Source organism: Salmo trutta, chromosome 2 (genome assembly GCF_901001165.1).
Source record: "Salmo trutta chromosome 2, fSalTru1.1, whole genome shotgun sequence".
NCBI lineage: Eukaryota > Metazoa > Chordata > Actinopteri > Salmoniformes > Salmonidae > Salmo > Salmo trutta.
In genome coordinates this window covers 36,533,295-36,560,863 of record NC_042958.1, presented here as the reverse complement: position 1 = coordinate 36,560,863, position 27,569 = coordinate 36,533,295, and the positions used below count along the sequence as shown (strand labels likewise).

At 41.9% G+C, this 27,569-nt stretch overlaps 1 protein-coding gene across 1 annotated transcript; it reads left to right on the top strand.

Moving 5' to 3' along the window:
- The first annotated feature begins 363 nt into the window (after nucleotides 1-363).
- Nucleotides 364-26,567, top strand: LOC115154670 (vacuolar protein sorting-associated protein 41 homolog). Its single transcript, XM_029701133.1, has 28 exons — nucleotides 364-562; nucleotides 10,688-10,726; nucleotides 12,437-12,544; nucleotides 14,014-14,091; nucleotides 14,189-14,263; nucleotides 15,421-15,483; nucleotides 15,650-15,715; nucleotides 17,297-17,416; nucleotides 17,637-17,850; nucleotides 17,967-18,064; nucleotides 21,062-21,191; nucleotides 21,342-21,457; nucleotides 21,600-21,656; nucleotides 22,228-22,289; nucleotides 22,444-22,525; nucleotides 22,738-22,830; nucleotides 22,965-23,092; nucleotides 23,216-23,360; nucleotides 23,668-23,709; nucleotides 23,806-23,856; nucleotides 23,962-24,099; nucleotides 24,412-24,466; nucleotides 24,671-24,811; nucleotides 24,912-25,048; nucleotides 25,383-25,482; nucleotides 25,597-25,641; nucleotides 25,794-25,873; nucleotides 25,996-26,567. Exons 1-28 carry the CDS (start codon nucleotides 545-547, stop codon nucleotides 26,074-26,076), a joined length of 2,562 nt encoding a protein of 853 aa, XP_029556993.1. The 5' UTR covers nucleotides 364-544; the 3' UTR covers nucleotides 26,077-26,567.
- Nucleotides 26,568-27,569: the final 1,002 nt, after the last annotated feature.

Genomic DNA, 27,569 nt, shown 5'->3' with positions numbered 1-27,569 from the left:
ACCTGGTTAAATAAAGGTGAAATAAACAAACAAAAAATATGCTTAAGGGGGCAATGCATCATATATACAGTCATTGGGACAATGAGCGAGTGTCGAATTTGGTCAAGATAAAGGTGAATTGATATTTTTATAGGCGAGGCTTATTTTATAAGTTTCATAATACTTAAATTATAATGAGAGTGATATGTCTTCTACAAAAATATAATTGGCTAGAATGTTCCCACCTGATCGTGCCTCCTCCCGCAATGTATTTCCATTAGTAGAGCGCTCAGTCGACCATCTTGGCAAAATAATAGATCCCCTTTGGTGCAGTCCATTTGACAAGAAAACCTCAGAGACCCATAATACCACACGTTTCCGGTTTCTGTCATGTGATTTTATATGACTTGCATAGTGCGTTTGTCAACAAGAAACCGTTTTGGTATCTGGAGAATTCAGTGAATTCGTTTAGTTTTCTTTTGCGTACCATTAGCTAGCTAAATATTTAAAGCCACTAATGGTTAGTTGAAAACAGAACGCTGTTCTGCAATCGCTTCCAATCATCATGGCAGAAGTAGAGAAGGTAAGCGTAGCCTATCCTCTCATCTGTTTTGCGATCAAATCAATGGACTTTATCTTCGTGCATTGGCTTTTCTAGGATATTATTCTAACAAAATTATTTATTTGCATTTGTAACCTAGTATGCATGTGATGAAGACAGTGCGTTGCTGAAAAATGTAAACAAAGACAACAGTATTTTGCTAGTTATTCGTATAACGCCAGCTTGTAGTCCTAAAACCCGGAAATAAGTTAGCTCTATTTCTTTAGCCAACCCATGTGAAAAATGGGGGAAAGAATAGGGTTTTGGAATACACGCCGAAAATAAGGCCTGAGGTTATACATTTTGTTCTATTAGATGATAGCAGTGAGTTACCATGAATTGTGAATTATGAGCCCTTTTTGTTTTTGTTACATCAATTCTAAAAATGCACAAAGTGATGTTCGCTAATGAAGATCATCTAGAAACCTTCTTTACCACGGACCTTATTTTCGGCATTTATGGTTGATTTTGCAAATACGGGCACTTTTATTTGTACTTTTTTGTTGAAAATGGAACCTCTTGAAACTGCTTTTTATCTGTCAGAATATTTTCTTCACTCTGTCTGGAAACAAGATTGAATAGTGTCTGAGACCATACTATGTAACAATATAAAGATTTTGATCTGTTTCCCCAAATACCCGAGGGGAAATGTCAGTACCACCACGTCATAAATATTGCTATCTTAGTTGAAAAGGCAATTACAGAAATTGTGCCCAAGGTATTTTATATAACATTTCACATTATTTATTTTTTGGGAAGTTTTCTTAATTATATGAATTCATCATGTCTAGATATCCATATATGCCTTGGTGATACTCAAAAACATGTATTTACCACATCAATATTGTAATATTTTACATAAGTCCTAAAATAATCTTAAGAACATGTTCACATATGGGAAAAATCATCAATATCAATTGTAATTTAATACACCTTTTCCTCAAAAATATGTACCTTGATGGTAATGACTTAGTGTTGTGGTAATGACAGCATGGTGGAAATGACATATAAACAACTGATGAAAATAGCATTAAATATTTTTATGTCACATATGTTTAATTTCATTGAAGATATAGAACACACCATTCAAACCTCACAATTTTGGGATTCAATGCATTAGGCAGAAATACATAGTTGGAAACACTGGTTGACATTAAACAAATTATTGTTCACTGGTTGCAGTCTATTAATTCAGACTTGTGAGATAGGTGTGTGTGCTCACTCAATATTAGGTTTTGCCCTTAATACCCTCTTTTGCTCAACGAGAGAGCACATTTCCTCCCAGACTGCGCCATCAAGGATCATATGCCGTTTTGTCACTGGATGAGGCTCAGGGACAAGCCCAAACACATTCTCTGGTTGGTACCATACAATGTCCTCTCTCATTGGCCAAAATAATCGGTTGGGTCCCACACGACTCATCGTCTTGACTAGAGCGCAGCTCTCTGCATCAACATCTTGTATAATACCAGGGTAAGGGTCATATATAAATCATATTTCACAACACTTTCCAATCAGTCCCTCAGGTATGTCAGAAATGGGCTGTATTGCGCTAGGAGATGGCTGTGGTGCTGTGCAGGTTAACGTAGAAGGTTGTGCTTTGTCTGCCTCTGTTTTGGCCCACAGACTGTAATAATTCAACAATCACATAGAAGTGGAGTCATTTGAGGGGCGGGTAGGTCATCATTGTGTAGCTGTAAGACTTAAGGTGAGTGTGGCAGTGTGTTCCTTGACAGGTATGACACCATAACCACTCTTTTCTGGATAGTTGATCTTCTGTTTCTTTGGTTTATTTTCCATTGCCTCCGTTTTTCTAGCTGGGAAAGTTGTGGGGTGGGTTTCAGTTCACCACTTTCTTTTCTCTTGAGATATCTTTCTTTTTGTTTCTTAAGATACTCCTGGTGTCTTTTATAGGATCTTCTTTGATTTTGTTTATGTACACTACATGATCAAAAGTATGTGGACACCTGCTTGTTGAACATCTCATTCCAAAATCATGGGAATTAAAATGGAGTTGGTCCTTTTGCTGATTATAACAGCCTCCACTCATCTGGGAAGGCTTTCCACTAGATGTTGGAACATTGCTGCAGGGACTTGCTTCCATTCAGCCACAAGAGCATTAGTGAGGTCGGGCACTGATGTTGGGTGATTAGGCCTGGCTCGCAGTCGACGTTCCAATTCATCAAAAAGGTGTTCGATGGGGTTGAGGTCAGGGTTTTGTGCAGGTTGGTCAAGTTCTTCCACACTGATCTCGACAAACCATTTCTGTTTGGACCTCGCTTTGTGCACGGGGGCATTGTTTCCGTTTAAGAAATGCTTTGCAACAGAATAGGCCTAATAAATAAGCCCCTGTTAGCCAAGTACCTCAACTCCTCCACAGAGTTGAGAGCAGACTAGTTTTTGAAAGGAATTTCAGACTCCTTTGATTCGCTTTGCAGTTGATACTTAATTTTTTTAAATTCTAGAGCGACTGCCCCTAAAGTAATTTCTCGTTTGACCTATGTGGCATCGATATGAGTCAAACATTTATTCTAGTGCCAAAATTGACTACAAAGTGTAAACAGGATCATTTTGGTCATAAAGTCAGTCTCGTCCAAAACGGAGATTTGCGAGATGATAGGAAAAAATTGTGTCACGGAATGAAGGTACCTACAGTTTTCTGTGGGTTGGATTTATTTTAATCCTGCCCACAACTGGCAGCGCCCAAGTAATCGCCAATTCGCAGCGCACCTACATGCAGCCCGATAATAATGTCCATGGTGAATTTGGTGTAACATTAACTGGCCCGAGGCCTCCCGGGTGGCGCAGTGGTCTAAGGTACTGCATCGCAGTGCTAGCTGTGCCACCAGAGATTCTGTGTTCGAGCCCAGGCTCTGACGCAGCCGGCCGCGACCGGGAGGCCCATGGGGCAACGCACCATTGGCCCAGCGTCGGCCGGGTTAGGGAGGGTTTGGCTGGCAGGGATATCCTTGTCTCATTGCGCACTAGCAACTCCTGTGGCGGGCCGGGCGCAGTGCATGCTGACCAGGTCGCCGGGTGTACGGCGTTTCCTCTGACACATTGGTGCGGCTGGCTTCAGGGTTGGATGTGGATTGTGTCAAGAAGCAGTGCGGTTGGGTTGTGTTTCGGAGGACGCATGGCTCTCGACCTTCGCCTCTCCCGAGTCCGTACGGGAGTTTCAGCGATGAGACAAGACTACCAATTTGGATACCATGAAATTGGGGAGAAAAAAAGGGGTAAAAAAAATACCATTAACTGGCCCAATAGGGATATTAAGAGACCATCAGTAAATTGCACAATGTACATGGGACAATATTTTAAAAGGTCAATAGCTCCAAATTTCGATGATGTAACCCTTTACACTCTTTCCATACAGGTTGAAAATGGCAGATTTGGGCACTGATAAATGCCTGAATTGGAACCCAGTGGCTGTACAGTAACATGCTGTATTTGACCTCAGGCTCTGCACTTCACAGCGCTGTATGGGTTTTGACTGACAGTCGTTCTGAACTTGAACACTGCGTGCGACAAGAAGTTGCACTCATCCCTCCCACTAAATGGGCAGCTTTAGCACATTTTTGTTGATTCAGTGAAGGAAATACTGTATATTAAGAGGACTCGGTGTATTTTGAAAGACGAGATGTTGAGGATTATAATAAATACTGCTTTGTCATACCAGCAAGCCAAGCACTAGTAAGTCCAAATGTGCACTTCACATTTCGATATCATAAAATTGTATGGCGCCATACACTGGGTTATTCTGAAGAAAATGTGCCTATGCTTGCAGTGGTAACGCGTCTTCCGGGCACCTGGGGCAGAGCTGTTGCCTGTTTTGCATGTTATTTTGTCATTAATTTGAGTCACAGTTTGCAAACAATTAAAAAATTGCCATAGATTTACATTTGAAGTGCCCATCCAAGAAGGCTCAAGGTCATTGGCCACAGATAAGATTATGTAAAATCACAACAAGTCGGAAATTGCAAATTCAACAATGAGTGGTTTGGAAAGAATCAGTGGCTAACTGCAGGCGTTGCAAAGCAATCACTATTTTGCTTCCCCTGCCTGCTATCCGGTGGAGAGGGTGTGTGGTCCATGTCTGGGTTTAAGGATTTAAAACATCTGTCTGAATGGGTCTCTTTTCCAAGCTTAAAGGATAAATATTCACACGCAACACCATGGGCCAGAAAAGGTTGAATACATTGGCCATGCTGTCAATCCAGTATGACTTCTGCAGTGTTCAAAACAACTGGAAACTGGGAAAGCTCAGACATCAGCTCTGACCTGAAGATCACTAATGTCATGATTCAACCTTGTTTTTTCCAGAGTTCCCAGTTGTCTTGAAAGCACCATAAATCCACAGAATGCCAGACTTTGATGACAAATTTGCCCACAAGAAGGACCACCCTGACACCTTCCTGTTCAAGTGAGCACAGCACAACAGTCCAAAACGTCCCAAAATGTCTTGTAGACTGCTGCATAAATTATGTAATATGCCAGGGAGATATGTATACTGTAGCTAAGAAAGTAATACTAAGTGTATGTAGTGTAGTAAGCTATTAGTAGCCCATGTGCCTCACCCTAATCATTTGGTCCCTTTCCCCCTCAGAACTTAGCCTACTGTTCTGACTTGGAGGTGTACATGTAGCCTATAGCCTGTTTTATAGAAATGTCATCATTGAATATTTTAAGCGCTTTCACTGTCTGCTTATATGCCCCCTTTATTTATCCTATGGTTCTGACTTGGTATACAGGGAGAATACTGTAAGAACGGCCCATGTTCGGAATTCTGTCGCTGTACGTTTCAAAGTGTTGAACAAATCGTTATATTGACCACGTCCGTCTTAGCTCGCTCATTGTCTTAATCGAAATTACGGCTTGCCTCTTATCGGCCCATGTTCGGAATTCTGTCGCTGTTCATTTCAAAAGTGCTGAATAAATAGTTATAATGACTACGTCCATCTTAGCTCGCTCATTAATGTCTTAATCTAAATAACGGATTGCCTCTTATCATCCCCTTATGCCATAGTTTGTACATCTCAATTGTCAGTAGAAACCACATTTGTTGAAGCAAGTCAGCCATGTCAGCGATGTTTTTTTTTTAAGGCAGTAAATGAGGCTGAATGAACTGTTTGGCTGCCAGACGAGGCTCCGCTAATAGCCAGGTGTAGCAGTGGTAAGGTGTTGGGACTGCTGATGGGACTCTGCTGTTGGGACAGCTTTATGTAGGCCCTAACAGTTTGTGGACACCGTTTGTCACCGTTATAGTGAAATGAATGTATTGTTTAGTGTTGTGTGTTCTTAGTGTGCTCCCTGTACAAGTCAGAACCGTAGGATAAATAAAGGGGGCATATAAACAGACAATGAGAGCTCTTATAATATTTGATGATTACATTTCTCTAAAACAGGTTATAGGCTACATGTGCATCACCAAGTTAGAACAGGAGGCAAAATTAAGAGGTGAAAATATACCAAATTATTAGGGTGAGGCACATTGAATGCCGTTTGGGTATTTGCGTGTCAAAAAAGATGCACGTCACACAACACTATTTGACGTGTTAAATCAGCTTTTAATTTAACACGTCAAATAACACAATTCTATTATAGTATGTTGTGTGTGCTGAATTTGCACGTGTAAGCCAAGCGCCAACACTACTATCCGTAGCACTGTCAAAGTTGTACAAAAAAGTTGGCAAACAAGCACACACCGGGCCACGAATGGGGAAAAATGTAACTTAGAAGAAAAGAGAACCTAAATTGATTGCCAATCAGTCTTTATACGCCTGTGAAGTGTGAAGTGCACCAGTCCCTCCTGCAGCAAAGCACCCCCACAACATCATGCTGCCACCCCCATTCTTCACGGTTGGGATTTTGTTCTTCGGCTTGCAAGCTTCCCCCTTTTAGCTCCAAACATAACGATGGTCATTATGGCCAAACAGTTCTATTTTTGTTTCATCAGACCAGGGGACATTTCTCCAGAAAGTACAATCTTTGTCCCCATGTGCAGTTGCAAACCGTAGTCAGGCTTTTATATGGCGGTTTTGGAGCAGTGGCTTCTTCCTTGCTGAGTGGCCTTTCAACTTATGTCGATTATAGGACTCGTTTTACTGTGGATATAGATACTTTTGTACCCGTTTCCTCCAGCATCTTCACAAGGTCCTTTGCTGTTGTTCTGGGATTGATTTGCACTTTTCGAATCCAAAGTACTTTCATCTCTAGGAGACAGAACGCGACTCCTTCCTGAGCGGTATGACGGCTGTGTGGTCCCATGGTGTTTATACTTGCATACTATTGTTTGTACAGATGAACATGGTACCTTCAGGCGTTTGGAAATTGCTCCCAAGGGTGAACCAGACTTGTGGAGGTGTCCAGTTTCTTTTCTGAGGTCTTGGCTGATTTCTTTTATTTTCCCATGATGTCAAGCAAAGAGGCACTGCGTTTGAAGGTAGGCCTTGAAATATATCCACAGGTACACCTCCAATTGACTCAAATGATGTCAATTAGCTAATCAGAAGCTTCTAAAGCCATGACATCATTTTCTGGAATTTTCCATGCTGTTTGAAGGCACAGTCAATTTAGTGTATGTAAACTTCTGACCCACTGGAATTGTCATATAGTGAAATATAAGTGAAATAATCTGTCTGTAAACAATTGTTGGAAAAATTACTTGTCATGCACAAAGTAGATGTCCTAATCGACTTGCCAAAACTATAGTTTGTTAACAAGAAATTTGTGGAGTGGTTGAAAAACGAGTTTTAATGACTCCAACCTAAGTGTATGTAAACTTCCGACTTCAATTGTATCTCCGTTGTTTATTACATTTATTTATGCAGCAGCATGCAAGACATTTTTGGACTTACCTTGTGAAAGTGGTGCAGCGTTCCTTTTTGGGCAAAATTTGTCATCAAGGTCTGGCATTCTCTGGATTCATGGTGGGAACTTGGGGGGGGGGGGGACAGCCACTCCTTTGAATAGCAGGTTAGTGGTTGCTTTGCAATGCTTGCAGTTAGCCATTGATTCCCTCAAAACGACTCATTGTTCAATTTGCGATTTCCAACTTGTGTAATCTTCATGTCCAATGGCCGATGAGCACCAATTCATTTTATCTACAATTTCTCTTCATTATTTCTCTTCATATGACAAGGATTAAAAAGGATTTGCCAGTAGATTGTCAACTTTATTCATGATGATGACTGCTAGCTAAGACTTTGGAAGTAAGATGTTGACATGATCAGTCCAATTAACGTGATTTGACCTTCATTTTATCTGTGGCCAATGACCTTGAGCCTTCTTGGAAGGGCAATTGTAATATAACACTATGGCAGGACCCAAAGGACTGACATTTTGGATGTCTACCCTTGCTAAGGACTTAAACTTGCCGACGACGTACTGTCCCCATGAGTGACAGAACACTGAGTCAATCCCGGCGCAATGCTCCTATTTTCTGCTGGCTCGCCCACCACCACAGAAAGCACTGAGCTAGGCTGAAACACCTGCATTTTGGAGCTGCCTTACTCAAGAAAACAAAAAAGAGACCGTGTGTGTGCAGCTTTATTAACTGAATTATATATTTTTTGACATTGCTTGCAAACTGATATGTGACACGCTCTGCCCTGAATGACGGGTCGCCACTTCTCATGACTTTTTTTTTTTGTGCACAAATTACGATTTGTTTCCCTGAATTGCCTTGTGAAAACCTAACACTGTCATATCGTATTTTCTAACTTCGCTAGTCATGTTGGCGATATAACAACAAAATTGTGCCCACCTGACCCAGATTGCGATTTATAATGGACACAACAGTAATTATATGACGGCAGGGATGCAAGGTTGTGTTCCAAACAAAACAATTACAAGTTTGCTTGCTTTAATTCCTCAATGGCACAGTGATTAGAGCTAATAGAAAGCACCTTACAGTTGTAGAGTCTTCTTTCAGTCATAAGTGCATTGAAATGACTTAGGATACACTTTAGAGTGGCTACACTAGTTAGTCCTCTCACTCAAACCCTCTACATATGTTTGTCTTATGTTGCACCTACAACATATCTTCCAGGAATATTCTTATCATGTTACTGAATGTATCCAGAGTATTTTAAGATTTCAATCACAAAAAGTATATGTGGAATCCAAACATTACCCTATTGATTGTATCTAGTTGTCTTCACCTTTTGGTCTAATAATTTACAAACTGTTCTCTTTCAATCGCTACCATGGTTATGCATATGCTTTAAATATTTTTTCTGTAAGACAAGTCAAACCAACTTTGCCACAGTTGCACACCAGCCGGTTGAAGCTAATTGGCGAAATCATTTGGCTAACTCTTCCTACCTGCGAACACACACGCGACACCCACATCAATCAAACCACAGTCATGGCCGCTTGCATTTCTTAAAGGGCAATTTCACCACTTTTCAACCTCATTTTGTAAGGCTCTGGGTGTAGTGGGTGCTAAGTCAGGCGCAGGAAGCAGAGAGTACACGATAGTGCTTTATTTGCACACACGGCGAACATAAGCCACCCCACAAATACAGGGCGCACACAAAACAAATGCCCCAAACACTGGGGACTGAAACAGTCCGGAGAACACCCACGACCGAAAACACGTCAGACACAAGCGTGCACAGTAGCAACACACAAACAATCCCGCACACAGAGCAGGCGGGCCTACTGGCTAAAATAACCCGACTAATCAGCCTAACACAAAACAGGTGAAACCAATAAACAGAAAGGGGGAAAAAAGGGAATCGGTGGCAGCTAGCAGGCCGGTGACGACCGCCGAGCGCCACCCGAGCAGGAGGGGAGCTACCTTCGGTAGGAGTCGTGAACATTTGCATTACGTCCAGCACAATACCAGTGTCAACATGTGAAAATGGTGCATTTCTAGGTTTTGGAGAAAAAAATACGATTTAATTAATATCCCATCATGCTTAGGGTCATGTATAAAAAATATTGGGCAGGCCATTATTTTGGCTACCATGGCTATGCCCCCATAGGAGGACAATGTCCCCATCCACGGGGCTATGTCCCTCCCCATCCACGGGGCTATGTCCCTCCCCATCCACGGGGCTATGGCCCTCCCCATCCACGGGGCTATGGCCCTCCCCATCCACGGGGCTATGGCCCTCCCCATCCAAGGGGCTATGGCCCTCCCCATCCACGGGGCTATGGCCCTCCCCATCCACGGGGCTAAGGCCCTCCCCATCCACGGGGCTATGGCCCTCCCCATCCACGGGGCTAAGGCCCTCCCCATCCACGGGGCTATGGCCCTCCTATGGCCCTCCCCATCCACGGGGCTATGGCCCTCCCCATCCACGGGGCTATGGCCCTCCCCATCCACGGGGCTATGGCCCTCCCCATCCACGGGGCTATGGCCCTCCCCATCCACAGGCCACTGAATGGTTTGATGAGCATGAAAACTATGTAAACCATATGCCTTGGCGGTCTCATTCACCAGATCTCAACCCAATTGAATACTTAGGGGACATTCTGGAGCGGTGCCTGAGACAGCGTTTTCCATCAACAAATACCAAATGATGGAATTTCTTGCGGAAGATTGGTGACGCATCCCTTCAATAGAGTTCCAGACACTTCTAGAATCTATGTTAAGACAATTTGTGTTGGTGTTTCCTTTATTTTGGCAGTTATCTGTATGTAGACACTGGTTTGGTGCTGGAAATGATGAATTTGAGGTTAAAAAGTGGCGGAATTGCGCTTTAATGAACCAAATCTAAAGCCAGGCCAAATCAGGAAGTGCAGTTGCCCTTTTAAACCCTTACCATGTAGCCTACCCATGTTTGTCCTCTGTTGTGTCCCTTCCTTTGTTTGCTGAAATCCATACTTTTTAATAAAACGATAATAAAATACAACCACCGACTGTTTCCTCGTATCGACTGAGAGCGACTCGATGTAGTCAGAGGTACACTCCGCCCACTCCCGTCTCAGCTCAACTCCGTTGATGTGAAGTACATCGTGGAGTTGAGTTTGACAGATAATTAGCCAAGTAAAACTCAAACCAAACTGGTCTAAAGCAAACATTGCATCCATAATGTAATGTCATTTTTGCTTTAGAGCTCTCTTGTCTTTTAATAAACATGATTGTATGTCTTCTAGGGAAGAAAACCAAGTGAAGAATCCACAGATGACTCTGAGGTAAGATACTGTGTGCAAACTATGTATATGGCCCGCTAATATAAAGTGGAACATTTTGATTAATATTGGCTGAAGTAATTGTAGAAAATGTATGGGCTGTCTGTGCATTTATTCTCTTCCCACCTGTAAACAAACCAAAACATTTTTTTACAGCAAACGCAAGGCAGATTTAGAGAAATGTTATTATGCAATTTTCCAGATGTTGTGAAAATTGTCTGGATTAACAGCAGAAGATAAAATGTCTGACCCTGTCAGAGACGCATGCAGTTGTGAAGTACACTGTTGCACCACACCTTTTGATTCTGCATACGTTTGTATCATCCAGCTCCTGCAATTGTGTGTCTGGGAATCACTAAATAAAATATAGCATGTCAGACTGCTAGGGAGGGTGAGGAGCAGCCTGTCTTTAAATGATACAGAGAATGAAATGTAAGAAATAGCCAGCACATTGAGCAATTCCACCCCCTACTCCCCAAAGAAAAACCATTCCGAATGGAGAAAGAAAATCTTCACCAGTAAATGAAAAGTCTGCCTGCCCCCTATCACCAGTTCACAAACAGAATCCTCTCTGCACACTAACACTCACAGGTAAACAAGCACCTGGGACTGCATGATTGTATGTCCCCTCTGAATCGCTACAAGCCCCCGCTTATTTAGTTATTGTGGTGTAGCTTGCCCATTCGCTAGGCACCTGTCTCTGTGAGTGGGTTGTCAGTAGACCGACTTGATGAATGAAGTGAGAATGTAGCCTATGTGCTGAAGGCTTTGCCAGAATGGCTAGATCGGAACCAAGTTACATACTCCCACCAGTCCCTTGGTTCATGCTCTTTAGACAGATTCACGTTCACTTGATTGTGTCCCCCATGGGCTGTTGTAATATGACTTAACGATCAGACCCTTGATTTGGCATGCCCTCTAAACATTTAGCCTATATTAATATATTTTAATTGAAATGTGGTGTTGTGGCAAAGTCTCATTAGCCTAACAAAAAGGAAATTTACCACACTAACAAACGTCTGAAAAACGGTGCCTGTAGACCCTCTATGGGGTGTAAATTTGTTGATCTGTGTTAACGCTTTGTAAAACTGTGACAAATGCCCATGCATTAGAAATTTCACAAGGGAATAAACAGGAAATAGACATGCTGGTGTAAAGTGGGAAAGGATGGTTCTTGTAAATTATATTCTTTCCACACACTGAACCCCCCCCCCCCCACACCTTCTCCCATAGTGCTGATAATAGCAGTCTTTGTTTTGTGTTGATGCACCATATAGACGGCCTCAGTCTATGCAGCATTGGTTATAAACTGGGTTATGGGGAATATTCAGGCTGTGACAGCAAATGTACAACAGGAGAATATGGCAGCAGCACACATGCTTGGGGTTCCTAGGAGGGTTGTAATCAATTTATGTTCCTGGGACAGTGTGGCACAGCCAGTAGAGAGGAAGGATGATCTGGTTACAGATGGAGAGTGGACTGGCCTTGGACATTTATTTGTGTATCTAGAAACATTTACCTTGCTGATAGTGAAAGGGAATTTTCTATGGAAATTTTGTATTGAATTTCCTACCTTGCTGATAGGGAATTCCCATACCAAATTCAGATTCTCTATCAGCAAGGTGAATGCATGAATTGGTGCCAGTGTAATATTCTGTGTATTATAGATGGGTTATGCTGGATTGTTTTAACTGAATCCCTCTTTCAAACTAGGAAGAGGACAGCGAGGAGGAGCCTAAGCTGAAGTATGAGCGACTGGCCAATGGGGTGACTGAGATTCTCCAAAAGGATGCTGCCAGCTGTATGACTGTCCATGATAAGGTACAGGTCCTAACCTAGCAGAGCTTTTCAGGCTAAACTACACTAGATTTAAAATGTCATTGTTTACGCACGTTTGCTATATTCAATGTCGGTTAGCATTTTCTTTCTACAATATGGAGAGGCAGGCCATTTCTTTCTCACCCTCCACTCATCCCTTTCACTCGGGGAGGTACACATCAGCCGCCGCCGGCCATTTTCTTTATCCCTTTCTTATTCAGTTTCTTTCAGCTTTTTGCTCCCCTGTTCTCTTTTTGAACGTTTCTGTTTTTCACCGGGCCATCTCTGAGCTGGATGGCTAATCGTTATGGCACCGAGTGCACTCATGCACGTCTGAACAGAGGACGAGTCATACCTGGTTATGTCTGCTCACCTGATGTTTTATTAACCACTATTGATTTTCACTTATTTATTTTTTCTCTCCTCTCTTTGATCCTATAAAAAAAGCAATCGTGCCAGAGTGAGAGACATTGCTGTGCAGAAATTCCACATTTTACCCGACGTTCCTTCTTGCCGGTGTTTTTGTGCTTGTGTACCGCCTGCCAGCTCTGCTACCTGTACTGTGACAAACCCCTTACCCAGCCAACCCCCAGCACCTTTAAAACCACCAGCACTCCGCATTGCCCGATGTTGCCTCATATTTACAGTGCCTGAATCAGAATTTAATTTGAACAATTCCATTCTAATAAATCCTTTTTAAAAGTCACTCCGCCTCGCAAGGTTGACCCCTTTATTTATTTATTTAGGGTATTTTATTTGGGGAGATTGCAGGGGCTCTGTCTGACATGCTCAGCTGTGCCTGTAAATATACGCGTTTCATTATAGGCTGCACTGAAGCATGGTGGGCTCACCGCACACACGGGAGGAAGGGGAGAGGGATTAGGGGGAGGGGCTCGAGCTGGGCCTGTGTGGAAGAACGCACACTTAATCTAATGCCAAAAAGCCTCCCAGTTTTTAAAAATAATTTCTTGTCCCAGCGGACCTACACATACAAACTCTCTCTCACACACACACACACACACACACACACACACACACACACACACACACACACACACACACACACACACACACACACACACACACACACTTCAACACACTCACATACTGTACAGAAGCAGGAAACGTGGGAAACCAGTTGCTGCTCTGTAGAAAATAATAGCTTTATGGTGGGCAGGAGAGGCGGTGGTTGGGTTGCTGGCGACGCGAGGTGAAGCCAGATGTACAGCGCATTTATTATGTTTAACCCTTTTAATTTGAGAGACAAAATACCATTTCACACTGTCTGCTTTAATAAACAGGGTTTTCCCACCCTCTGTAATTTCACAGTTTTTGCCCCAGAGCCCACTGATTCCACCCCACTACTCGCCTCCCCCAGCTATGCTAGACAGTGCATTTTTAATCCTCTTGCCACAGCTTTCAAAAAATCTTGAATTGTCCTAAAGATTAATCTCAGGTTCATTCCATTTCAGTTCCTTGCACTGGGCACTCACTTTGGGAAGGTTTTCCTTCTGGACATCCAAGGAAATCTGACTCAGAAGTTTGAAATTGTAAGTACTCAACTCAATTCCAAATAATCCCCTGCTCTCAGAACGTTCCCAGTCATTCAGTGTCAATGTTGTTGTTGTTGTGGTGGTCTCTCCTCAGAGTCCAGTGAAGATCAACCAGATCAGTCTGGATGAGAGTGGAGAGCATATGGGGATCTGCTCTGAAGACGGCAAGGTGAGATCATCTCTCTGCTCCAAACTGGTGGCAGTACAGAACGAGTGACACTCCACTGGGCACAGATGTCAATTCAACGTCTATTCCATGTTAGTTCAGCATAAATTCATTGAAATTACGTGGAAACAACATTGATTCAATTAGGGAATAGGGTGCCATTTGGAATGTAGCCTAGATCTCTGCACCACCATTAAGTGGCAGGGTGTTATGTGTAATATGTTGAACATCACTGCATTTACCATGAAATTATACAATGTGTTGAACTCATTTCATCAATGCCAAAAGCAAAGGATATTCTTGTTCATATTTAGAATTTAATGGAACTTGTTGCCTGGAGAAAGGGAATTTAGAAATATGGTATGTGCCCCAGTTCCCATATACGTTTTACAAACCAGAAGCTTTATCTTCCTCATACCTGTTTACTTTCATAAATGTACAAATGTATAGGGTTTTGAACAAGCACATGTTCATGCTCATGTTCTAAGGGGAAAGACTCTCCCATCTGTCTGTCTGCCTGGCTGTCAGTCATCAGGTCTCTATGGATACCCTCTCAGTGCTCTCTACCTTCTTGTTATCGCTCCTCTCCTGATCATTATTACCATCCTTCATGGATCCTGCAGTCCAGATATGCTCTCTGATATCGCCTCCTCGCTCGCACTCCAGCGGCAAAACAAGATCTTGTCGCACAGAAAGTGGCGTTGACAATTAAAATCGACGCCGCTGCAGTTGTTCATCCTCGACCAATTCAGTTTGCCATTAATCTGTGTCAATCCCTTCAAATAATCCTGAATCATCTATGGGATTGAAAATGGAGAGTGAAAAGGGCGTGATGTTTCTTTTTGAAACTTTCTTTTTGTCTTTTTTGACTCCCAGACAGTCAGGCTGTGGTACAGTGTAATTGTTACATAAGGTGTTGAGGTAACTATAGTAACTGCGGCTGTGGTAAAGCCAAAGATTAGGACACTCGTATCAAAGCACCAGAGGGTTCAGAGATTCAACCTGGCCACTAATTGGTGACCCAGTGGAAGGGTAGCAGTGATCCAATCAGTCTTGCTGTCCAGAACTCCCCCTGCATACACAAGAGTGCCTCAGAAACGGCTGCAAACACAGTACAGATTTTTTTTTTATACTGACATTCTACACTTTCTCTATTGCAGGTTCAAGTGTTTGGACTCTACACAAGGGAGGGCTTCCATGAGAACTTTGACTGCCCTGTCAAAGTAAGCTGATGTCAAATACATGTACTTCTTTTAACTTCATACTTTTAGTTGAGAGTATGTGTACGAGGTGGTATACTAATATATTGAGTGCATCTCAAGATAGCCCCCATCATTGCTTCTAAACTCTTGATGCGTTCTAAATGGATCCACTTGCCATGTTCTCCAGGTGGTGGCGTTACACCCTCGGTTCAGCAGTTCAAACTACAAACAATTTGTCACCGGAGGCAACAAGGTGAGATTTGAAAGATATTTTTCAATGTGATTAAAGTATATAGCCCATCTCAACAGTGTTAGCGGTGTAGTTGAAAACTGTTGAGCATTAGCTAATGTGGATAGAATATTAGCCATTGTTTTTCAAAATGAATTTATTTAGATTTTGTTCTTGTGAGCCTCCTCCCTTGTGTTTGGTTGATGGCTGTGCACACATACTGTAGGCCTTTGCTGGGTGGTGTGAAAGGCTCTTACTTTCCTTTGTCTCTCTTCTGGAGTGCACTCCGGGGAGAACGGCCCATTTTCACAAAGTGCTGCTCGCTCAACAATGTTTGAAAGGCAATGCTTCACAAGCACACCAAATAGATGTCATTATCAGGAAGGCCCATAGTCTTAGGGTCCTGGACCAGCAGGCACACAGCAGTTTCTTCTCTAATTTGTCTCAGACTCAGAAAACACTTGATATATATTAGGTGTTAATGTTCCCTTTTGAGTTACGAAGACTGCAGTCTGCAGCATCACTTAGTATAAATGATTAAAATAGACCAAAAATCTATACAGTACTGTATTTCAATGACCATTGGAGAGAAAAAAACAAGATGTATACATATCTACAGCACTGGTGAGAGAAAGCTTCTGGAATCATCCAATCCACCTTTCTTTTCTTATGAAACACTCATTGTTAGTGTAACCATTTTCTTTCAATTGGTACTGATTTCTTTCCTCTCCCTGTTCTCAAGACCCTCCATAAAGCGCCCTGTGATGAAAATCAATAAGCCTCAACTGGAGCCACATCCTGTCAAAGGCAATTCAATTCTGTCTCCACAGTTCTGCCAGTGTTATATCCTCTCTTTGTAGAGAACTGTTAACATTTTCAGACTTTTTGAATTAGAGAGGCCGGGGCTCTCTCTCATCTCACTCCCCAGAACATAATACCTATATGGTATTGTACATCCATCTGTATGACACTGAGAGATGCTTTTAAAGGGCCTGAAAGGCTTTTTATGCAGGCCTTTGAGGTGACGCCTCCGCCGTCTACATAATGACTGGAAAGAGTGACTACAGCCATCGTTGTCTCAAAGCCGTTTACGAGAATCAAAGTGATTTCGAGAAATATGGCGAAGGCTTTGTCTGTCAAACCTACTGAAGTAATTAAGTAATCAGGAATTGATTTTGTCTGTCTTTTTTATTATGAAGGTGATCCGTGTTTCAAGACCACATCTTTAATGCAATCTTTAGTTTTCCCTTCCACTTCTTTTGTCACATCATGTCAAACATACACACTGATAGGTTAGTTGAATCATGTGAAGATAGATCATGTCTGCTCACTGAGTTGAAGTAAGTTGGGAAACACAGTGTCTGTTTACTTAACGTTTGTGATAAAGTTAAACACAATCCTCCCGCTCTGGGAGGCCCACTGACACGACAGACTACCCTCCTGTCCCTGTGCTCTACTGCCCTCTGGTGGTGGAAATACACAACCACCAACCACCGCTCCAAGGACACGATTGTTTGTCTGTTTTTGAAACAGTGGTGCTGATTTGGATACCATTGGTGACACACGTGATTCTGATGTGAGTTTTTTTTATGTTACCTTCCCAAGCTGCTGCTGTACGAGAAGAACTGGCTGAACCGCTGGAAGACGTCCACTCTGCACGAGGGGGAGGGCACCATCACTAACGTCCAATGGAGGGCCAATCTCATCGCCTGGGCCAACAATATGGTAAGTAAGGATAACCGTCAAAGCTGCAGATACGTGGCAACAAGAAACATGGTGATTAGTTTGTGGTTTAATATATATTTATGTATTTAATCATTATGATCATTTACTTTATTGTATCTGTTAGGATTTTTATTGCAGCATATAGCATGTCAACTTACATAGATTAGTTCATTAGACGTACAGATAGTGAACATGCTCTGTTTGTCTTGGTCTCTTCCAGGGGGTGAAGATTTATGACATCAGCACCAAACAGCGAATCACCAACGTCCTGCGGGATAACGTCAGCCTGCGGCCTGATATGTACCCCTGCAGTCTGTGCTGGAAAGACAACTCCACCCTCATCATCGGCTGGGGCTCCTCCATTAAGATCTGTGTTGTGAAGGAGAGGGGCCACACAGAGTTGAGAGACCTTCCTAGCCGTTATGTGGAAATTGGTGAGGACATATATTGTAGATAACAAAATGTTTTGTAGAACTTTAATGTAATATAATGTGGGGGTAACGAGCATTAGTTTAGAGTTGAAGAAATGTGGGTTTCTTCTCTCTTGTAGTGTCTGCGTTTGAAACGGAGTTCTTCATCAGTGGCCTGGCGCCTCTAGCAGACCAGCTGGTCACCCTGTATTTTGTGAAGGAGAACTCTGATCACATGGTAATGTTTGGTTAGAAACAGTACATATGTTGCATGATGGAATGGCTTAAGTGGTCACAGCCATGGTATTTAAATGTTGATATTTTCTGTATGTGTGTGTTTACGTCTGTCTGTGCGCGCTCGCTGGTGCGTGCGTGTGTGCATGCATGCATGCATGCATGCGCTTGTCTAAAGTGAAAGTATTCACACCCATTTTACTTTTTCCACATTTTGTTGTGTTACAGCCTGAATGTAAAATGGATTCACTGTTCTACACACAATACCACATAATGTCAAAGTGAGAAAAAACATTTTGGGATGGAAAGCTGAAATGTCTTCAGTCAAGTATTCATCCCCATTGTTATGGCTGCCCTAACTAAGTTCAGGAGTAAATATCACATAATAAGTTGCATTGACACATTCTGTATTCAATAATAGTGGTTAACATGACTTTTTAATGACTACCCCACCTCTGTATCCCACACATACGTATATGTAAGGTCCTTCAATCGAGTAGAGAATTTCAAGCACCGATTCAATCACAAAGACCAGGGAGGTTTTCCAATGCCTTGCAAAGAAGGGCAATGATTGGTAGATGTCAAAAAAAGAAGAAAATAAAGCAGACAGTGAATATCCCTTTGAGCATGGTTAAGTTATAAATTAGGCTTTGGATGGTCTATCAATACATGCATCCTTCCTAACTCAGTTACCGGAGAGGAAGGAAACTCAGGGATTTCACCATGAGGCCAATGGTAATTTTAAAACAGTTAGAGTTTAAAACTTCCTATGGCTTGAATGACAACAGCCAGTGAAAGTGCAGGGCGCCAAATTCAAAACAAAAATCTCATAATTCAAATTCTTCAAACATACAAGTATTATACACCATTTTAAAGCTTTACTTCTTGTTAATCCAGCCACAGTGTCCGATTTCAAAAAGGCTTTACGGCGAAAGCAAACCATATGATTATGTTAGGTCAGCGCCTATACACAAAAAAACACAGCCATTTTCCAGCCAAAGAGAGGAGTCACAAAAAGCAGAAATAGAGAGAAAATGAATCACTAACCTTTGATCTTCATCAGATGACACTCATATGACTTCATGTTACACAATACATGTATGTTTTGTTCGATAAAGTTCATATTTATGTCCAGAAATCTCAGCTTACATTGGCGCGTTATGTTCAGTAATGTTTTGCCTCCATAACATCTGGTGATTTTGTAGAGAGCCACATCAATTTACAGAAATACTCATCATAAATATTGATGAAAATACAAGTGTTATGCATAGGATTATAGATACACTTCTCCTTAATGCAACCGCTGTGTCAGATTTCAAAAAAGCTTTACCGAAAAAGCACACCATACAATAATCTGAGTACGGCGCTCAGACACAAAAACATGCCATACAATATATCCACCATGTTGGAGTCAACAATAGTCAGAAATAGCATTATAAATATTCACTTACCTTTGATAATCTTCATCAGAATGCACTCCCAGGAATCCCAGTTCGACAATAAATGTTTGTTTTGTTCGATAAAGTCCATCCTTTATGTCCAAATACCTCCTTTTTGTTCGCGCCTTCAGTTCACAAATCCAAATTCACGACGCGCAGGTCAGACGAAAACGAAAAAAATCCCATTACAGTTCGTAGAAACATGTCACACGATGTATAGAATCAATCTTTAGGATGTTTTTATCATAAATCTGCAATAAAGTTTCAACCGGAGAAATCCTTTGTCTTCAGAAATGCAATGGAACTGAGCTACCTCTCACATGAGCGCGCATGGCTAAGGCTCATGTCCTGCTGGCAGTCCTCTCACTCAATGAGCTCTTATTCATCCCCACTTCACAGTAGAAGCCTCAAACAAGGTTAAAAAGACTGTTGACATCTAGTGGAAGCCTTAGGAAGTGCAAAATGACCCCACAGACACTGTAGTTTGGATAGGCAATCACTTGAAAAACTACAAACCACTTCCTGTTTGGATTTTTTCTCAGGTTTTTGCCTGCCATATGAGTTCTGTTATACTCACAGACATCATTCAAACAGTTTTAGAAACTTCAGAGTGTTTTCTATCCAAATCTACTAATAATATGCATATCTTAGTTTCTGGGCGTGAGTAGCAGGCAGTTTACTCTGGGCAAGTCAGTCATCCAAGCTACTCAATACTGCCACCATCCATAAGAAGTTAATGATTGTGATATGAGAATTGAGGATGGATCAACAACATTGTAGTTATTCCACGATACTAACTTAAATGACAGAGTGAAAATAAAATATGCATCCTGTTTGCAACACTTAAGTAATACTGCAAAAAAAAATGGCAAAGAAATGTACTTTTTGTCTGGAATACAAAGCGTTATGTTTGACATATTTTCAAGCACGGTGGTGGCTGCATAATGTTATGGGTATGCTTATCATCTGCAAGGAGAAGGGAGATTTTTAGGATAAAAATAAATGGAAAATAGCTAAGCACAGGCAAAATTCTAGAAGAAAAACGTGGTTAAGAATGCTGGAAGACAAATCCACCTTTCCGCAAGACAAAACCTTAAACACAAGGCCAAATCTACAAGTTGCTTACCAAGACGCCATTGAATGCTCCTGAGTTACAGTTTTGACTTAAGTCGGCTTGACTTGAAAATGACTGTCCTAGCTATTATCAACAACCAACTTGACAGTGCTTGAAGAATAAAAAAGAAAAAAAAGAATGGGAAAATATTGTACAATCCAGGTGTGCAAAACTATTAGAGATTTGCCCCCAAAAACTCACAGCTGTAATCACTGCCAAAAGCGTTTCTAATATTGACTCGGGGGTGAATGCTTATCTAATCAGGATATATTAGTGTTTTATTTTTCATGAATAAAAATGTGTACATTTTCGTCCAATTTAGAGTATTTTGAATAGATCGTTACCAAAAAATGACAAATCCATTTCAATCCCACTTTGTAACAAAAAAATAAAGTTTAGTGTGGATACTTTCTGAAGGCACTTCTATATACCATTTGTGTGAGATCAGGAGGAGGAGTTCCGAGCGCGGCCTTGCCTGGACATCATTCAGCCTCTTCCAGAGGGCTACGAGGAAATCTCATCAGACGCCCTGACCGTCCGCAACTTCCAGGAGAACGAGTGTCGAGACTACCGACTGGGTGAGCCAATCAGAAAAGCCCCGGCAAACACTACTCAGTGACACTCTGTATTTACAGATTATTCTAGCTACTATAAACTACTGTGCAGGATATATCATGTACTAAAGATCATTCCAGCGTTCTCTGTCCTGTACCTTCATGTGTCAACAGAACATTCCCAGGGAGAATCCCTCTACTACATCATCAGCCCTAAAGACATTGTGGTGGCCAAAGAGAGAGACCAAGATGACCACATTGACTGGCTGCTGGACAAGAAGAAGTATGAGGTTGGTGTTTATAATCATCCAATCAAGCAGACTTTATGTGGGGACTTCGTATTTTGCTGTGATATATCTTCTGTGTTCAGTACTAATGCATTATAACTGTCGGCTGTTACTGTGTTACCAAAACGTATTTTCTCTCTCACAGGAAGCTCTGATGGCTGCCGAGATCAGCTTCAAGAACATTAAACGCCATGAAGTCCAGGTACTGTATAGGCATTGGGGTTTTGATATTTGTGCATCTGACTTTCTCACATTACTCACGATTCAGTCAGGATTATCCGTAAGCATGGTAGCATCCACCAAATACGTAACTTTTTACTACTTTAATACACACACAAGTGAATTTGTCCCCTAAATTGGGGGGGACAATGTACATAAAGTGCTGTAATTTCTAAACTATTCACCTGATATGGATTAAAGCTGACATTCTGCACTTTAACCTCAGTCATTATCATTTCAAATCCAAAGTGCTGGGGGAAAAAAATGTCACTTTCCCAATACTTTTGGAGTTCACTGCATGTCTTCAAGCCTTGACACACTGCGATCCCTTAGTTTTCTAATGAAAATCTAAGACCTCTACTTTCTTCACTTTAAGTTAGATGGGGCTTTGGTTTTACAGGATTTCTTGACATTAATAATGAGTTACAGATCTGTTGAGGTCAAGGAAAAGAATGAAGTAGATTTTTGGAAACAACATTTGATGAAATTACAGAGGATACAGTCCATTACTCATGTTGTGTTCCCTCATGGAGTGTCTTTTCTTTTGTAATCAGAAAATTGGGATGGCCTACATCAATCACCTGGTGGAGAAAGGTGACTATGACACCGCTGCCAGGTACTACAGCCTTTTAGTTATTTCAGTTTAGTGTTTCTTCTGCAAAATACCAGTGTAAGGAGTAGATGTGGTGATTATTTTCTCTCTGCCTCACTCTCTCTCGTGTTCTCTCTCTCGTGTTCTTTCTCTCTCTCTCGTGTTCTTTTAAGTCCAGGAAGTGTCAGAAGGTGCTGGGAAAAAACATGGAACTCTGGGAGAATGAGGTGTACAGGTTTAAAACCATTGGGCAGTTGAAGGTGAGTCAGGCCACATTGTGACCTTGCAACTTGTGGGAAATTATGGCATTAGAGACTTTGAGCAAGTTTTGGAATTAACAATACTCTCAGTATTGCCTTCAGTATTAACTGTTGTTGTAATTCTCTATCGTTTTCTTTCCCTCATATAACTCCCTCCCTCCCATCTCTCTCATTTTGTTTTCCCACCTCTCCTCCTGTCTCTGCCTCTTCAGGCCATCAGTCAGTACTTGCCTAGAGGGGACCTGCGTCTCAGACCTGCCATCTATGAGATGATCTTACATGAGTTTCTAAAGTCAGACTATGAGGTATGTCTGTCTGTTCCTGATGGTCTGGTGGTCTTTTTACTGCCTAACATTATAACTCGTATTATAACAATTACTCAAGAAGAACCAAATTGAATAGCATTAACCAGCCTCTCTCTGCAACCTCTTTCTCCAAGGGCTTTGCCACGTTGATCCGTGAGTGGCCAGGAGAGCTCTACAATAACATGACCATTGTTCAGGCAGTCACCGACCACCTCAAGAAGGACCCCATGAACAGCACCCTGCTCACCACACTGGCTGAACTGTGAGTGACTCTATACTGGTTTGAGCATTTTGATTGACTTCATTACCTCTCAATTGCTGCAATCCTTATTTTCCTCTGAGATGTATAGTACCACTAAGCTGTGTGTTTCTTCTGTCCATGCAGGTATACATATGACCAGCGGTATGACCGAGCCCTGGAGATCTACCTGAGACTGAGGCATAAAGATGTTTACCAGCTGATCCACAAACATGACCTCTTCTCCTCCATAGAAGACAAGATTGTGCTCCTCATGGACTTTGATAAAGAGGTGGTTCGCCAGCACATGCACAATTGTTTTATTAAGTAGACTCCTTACTGTATCATAGGACCTTGCTACTGTTTAAGGCTGTGTTATGTGTATAATTGTCCTTACTTGAATAATAATATCAACTTGCCTTTTTGAAAGTCAGTCTTTGAGTGCTTTAAACTGTGCAAAAGTCACGGAAAACCTGTCTTGAGTCCTTGTGCCTCATACACACAGCTCTTATTGCATTTGGATTGTCTGGCCACAAAGGTCATAAGTCACTTTCTGTGTCTCCTTGTCTGAAGAATGGCCTTTTCATTTGTGTTGTCAGAAAGCTGTCGACATGCTCCTGGATAACGAAGACAAAATATCGGTATGTGTACTTGGCTTCTCTTAATCTTTCTTGGGGAGTTTGAAATGAAAGCACATGCTGTTCGCTAATGATGATTCTGTCTTCAATGTTCTACAGATTGACAGAGTGGTGGAGGAACTCAGGAACAGGCCTGAGCTGCTACACATTGTGAGTCACACTACAAGTTCTTTAGTGATTATACGTTTTTAATTTCCTATGATTATCTTGATTTGAAAATTGTGTTTAACATGGCATTTCACCTCCTTCTCTCAGTATCTCCACAAACTATTCAAGAGGGACCACCACAAGGGTCAGCGGTACCATGAGAGACAAATTGGCCTGTATGCTGAATACGATCGGCCCAACCTACTGCCATTTCTGAGAGACAGCATCCACTGCCCACTAGAAAAGGTTCTGAGACACTTTCAAAACTGTGTGCTCAAATACAATTTTTGTTAAAAAAAATAATTATTTAACCTTTATTTAACCAGGTAGGCCAGTTGAGAACAAGTTCTTATTTACAACTGTGACCAGGCCAAGATAAAGCAAAGCAGTGCGACACAAACAACAACACAGAGTTACACATGGAATGAAGTACATTTCTTCGAATTTAGATGTATAGTATCTTACCATGTATGTCAGATTACTACATTAGAAGAATAATTAATCATCTTACTTCTGAAACTCAAGTGTGTTGCAACTGCCTTCCCTATCTTTTTTTAGGCTCTAGAAATTTGTCAGGAGAGAAACTTTGTGGAGGAAACTGTCTTCCTGCTCAGTAAGTGTCCCCTTATAGTTTCTGTGACATTAATAACGTTAATGAATAAGCCATTATAACTGGTTATAAATGCTCATAAGTGCTTTATAAATTGTTAGAAATGCTGTTAGATATGAGGTCAAGCTGAACTAAACCTCCAGCCAGTCAGGTAACTAATTGCATTTGGTCTGAGGAAACTGACCCACTGTAACTTGCCCTTCATAGGCAGAATGGGGAACTGTAGACGGGCTCTTCAGATGATCATGGAGGAACTGGAGGATGTGGACAAGGCCATAGAGTTCGCCAAGGAGCAGGATGACGCTGAGCTGTGGGAGGATCTCATCTCCTATTCCATCGATAAGCCACGTAAGTCACGTGAATACAGAAGCACTTTCAAATGATCAGGCCTACTGCATAGTGTTTCCACAGGTGTCATTTTAAGTTTCTGTCTTTTTCCTCTCTCAAGCCTTTATTACTGGTCTCCTCAATAACATTGGGACACATGTGGATCCCATTTTACTCATCCACCGCATAAAGGAGGGCATGGAGATTCCTAACCTCAGAGACTCACTGGTCAAGATCCTCCAAGACTACAACCTGCAGGTAGCCTAGCGGTAGAGCGTTGGGCCAGTATCAGAAAGGTCACTAGTTCGAATCCCTGAGTCGACAAGGTGAAAAATCTGTCAATGTGCCCTTGAGCAATGCACTTACCCCTAATTACTCCAGGGTCGCCGTTGATAATGGATGACCCAGTCCATGACCCCACTCTCAGAGGGTGTCTAAGGGAGAGTGGGATATGCAAAAAACGCATTTCCAATGAAATAGGAAAAATATATCATTATTATATGTCAAAATATCTGCCATCACATAGTGTACCTAGAATATCACTGTAACAACAGCCTTGCCTCTTAAATGTTTTTGTTTCACTGTCTCTCAGATCTTGCTCCGGGAGGGTTGTAAGAAGATCTTAGTGGCTGACTCGCTGTCACTGCTCCAGAAGATGCATAGGACTCAGATGAGAGGGGTCAGGGTGGATGGTGGGTAGTTTTTTGTTTTGTGTGTGGATGTGCAAACTGTGGAGTTAGAACATAATGACTTTGTTAAGCATTAGTTTTTATTGTTTGTGTTTGAATTGTTGATTTCTTTTTCAGAAGAGAACATCTGTGAATCCTGTCACGCTTCAATATTACCATCAGGTGGGCTTACCTTATTTAGCATTATACAGTATAATGTTGCATATTCATATATAGTGTCTACACTTCAGTATTATAATTGGGATGCTTCTTACCATCATTGCATTTGAAGCTATTCAAAACACCTGCGTTCATGTTTTGCTTCTTTGGCGTAGATATGGCCCAGAACTTCAGTGTGGTGGTCTTCCACTGCAGACACATGTTCCACAAGGAGTGTTTACCTTCTCCTGGAACGGTAAGTATCTACCCCATCTCCTTTCATCCCCCTCTCTTTCTCACTTCATATAGAGTATGGACTTTCAGATGAGAGCAGCAGATTTCATGCCTAATATGGCTTTTGCCTTTCTTTTCTTTCAGATTCCTGGGGTCCAGTTTTGCAACATCTGCAGTGCGAAGCGGAGAGGGCCAGGAAGTGGGATAATGGAGATGAAGAAGTAACAGGAAATGCTCACCTTCCCATGCCATCACTTCATCTTTCCCCAGTTGGAGTGAATGGCAGTTAGCTTATTCCTCTGTCACAGTGTGCTCTGTTGTATCAAATGCATAATATGTTGTAATGTTGAAGGTAGACTCCGCGATATGACGTAGAGGCAGAAAGTAAACAACATAGTGTGTACATTTCCGCAACAACTAAGAGCATTGAAGCATGAGGCTCAACTTCTCTGCTGTTTTGGCTCCCTGGCTACCAGGCTGTAACAGTGTGAAGCGAACCTGTGCAGAAACTGTGAGAGCGCAGTCTTGCATCTCGCTCATCCCAATATTTGTGGTGCTTCCTGTGGCCACGTCATTTCGTTGTCTACCTTTAACGGTTACTAAAATAAAATAATAAATGCTGCACTATTTCCTCTTAATTCACTTCTTGCAATTTGCATTGAACCTCAATGATCAATGAATTTAGGATTCCAAATAAAAGGCTTTTGAAATCTCAATGTGTGTTAAAAGGGATCTATCATTTCCACTGTAGCTCATTAAATAATATACTGTATTTAGTAATGGACCTACAAATTCTCTACAAGAATAACAAGACTTTTGGTCTTCAGTGACTCCATTTATTGGAAAGTATCACTTGTTCTATTGAGAAGGACTATACTCTGCTTAGAGAACACAGCCCCGTCTACAGCATCTTCAAACATTATTTTAGTTGGATATCCTTTTGTTGTAGATCTGTCAAATGACTTTGTCAAATGAGTACCCTCATAGCATTTTTCCTAAATATCTCTTAGATTTGATCAGTAGTGCTTTGAAAACTGACAAAGAAAAACAAAGACGAAGCAGCTGTTTTACAAGTGGGATGCACTGTTGAGCACTACATCCTGAGGCGTTCGTACTGATTGTACGGAGATTGTGACAGCCGGTTAAATGGCGTCCTTTGAGAGGGCAAGAACAAGATGTATGTCAGGAGAAGTGCAGTATTCTTAGAGACACATACTTGTAATACGGAGGAGGAATGGAAGGAAAAAGAGGTTGAAGAGCGAGAGGGAGGAAGAGAGTGAGCTTGAATTGGTTAATAATGGCAAAAAAAGGGAGATTTGTTAAAGAAGAATGGTAGAAAGTGTAAGCGGAGTGAGCTATACGCTCACTCTGGTGTTGGTGACGCTCATCGTTTTGTGCGACGCAGACAGGGTGGCGTGAATGGTGAAACAGAAGAGTCGTTGTCTGTCCTTTTGAGTTTTGATGTTTAGAGTCTGCCCGACAAAGGGATGTTAGGATATATAAGTTATCCCGTACAAGCTTTTGTGCCGAATACGTTACAGGTGTCAAGCTTATGGGCATGTGGCAGCAGTGTGTAGGAGGGAGGTTCCTAGGTGTGAGAAGTGTGCAGAAGGGCATGAGACAAAGGAATGTGTAGCATTGGGGAAAGAAGTGGTAAGTGTTAATTATAGGCGTGCCCATGAGGCTGGGGAGCAGAAATGTCCGGTGCGAGAGAGGCA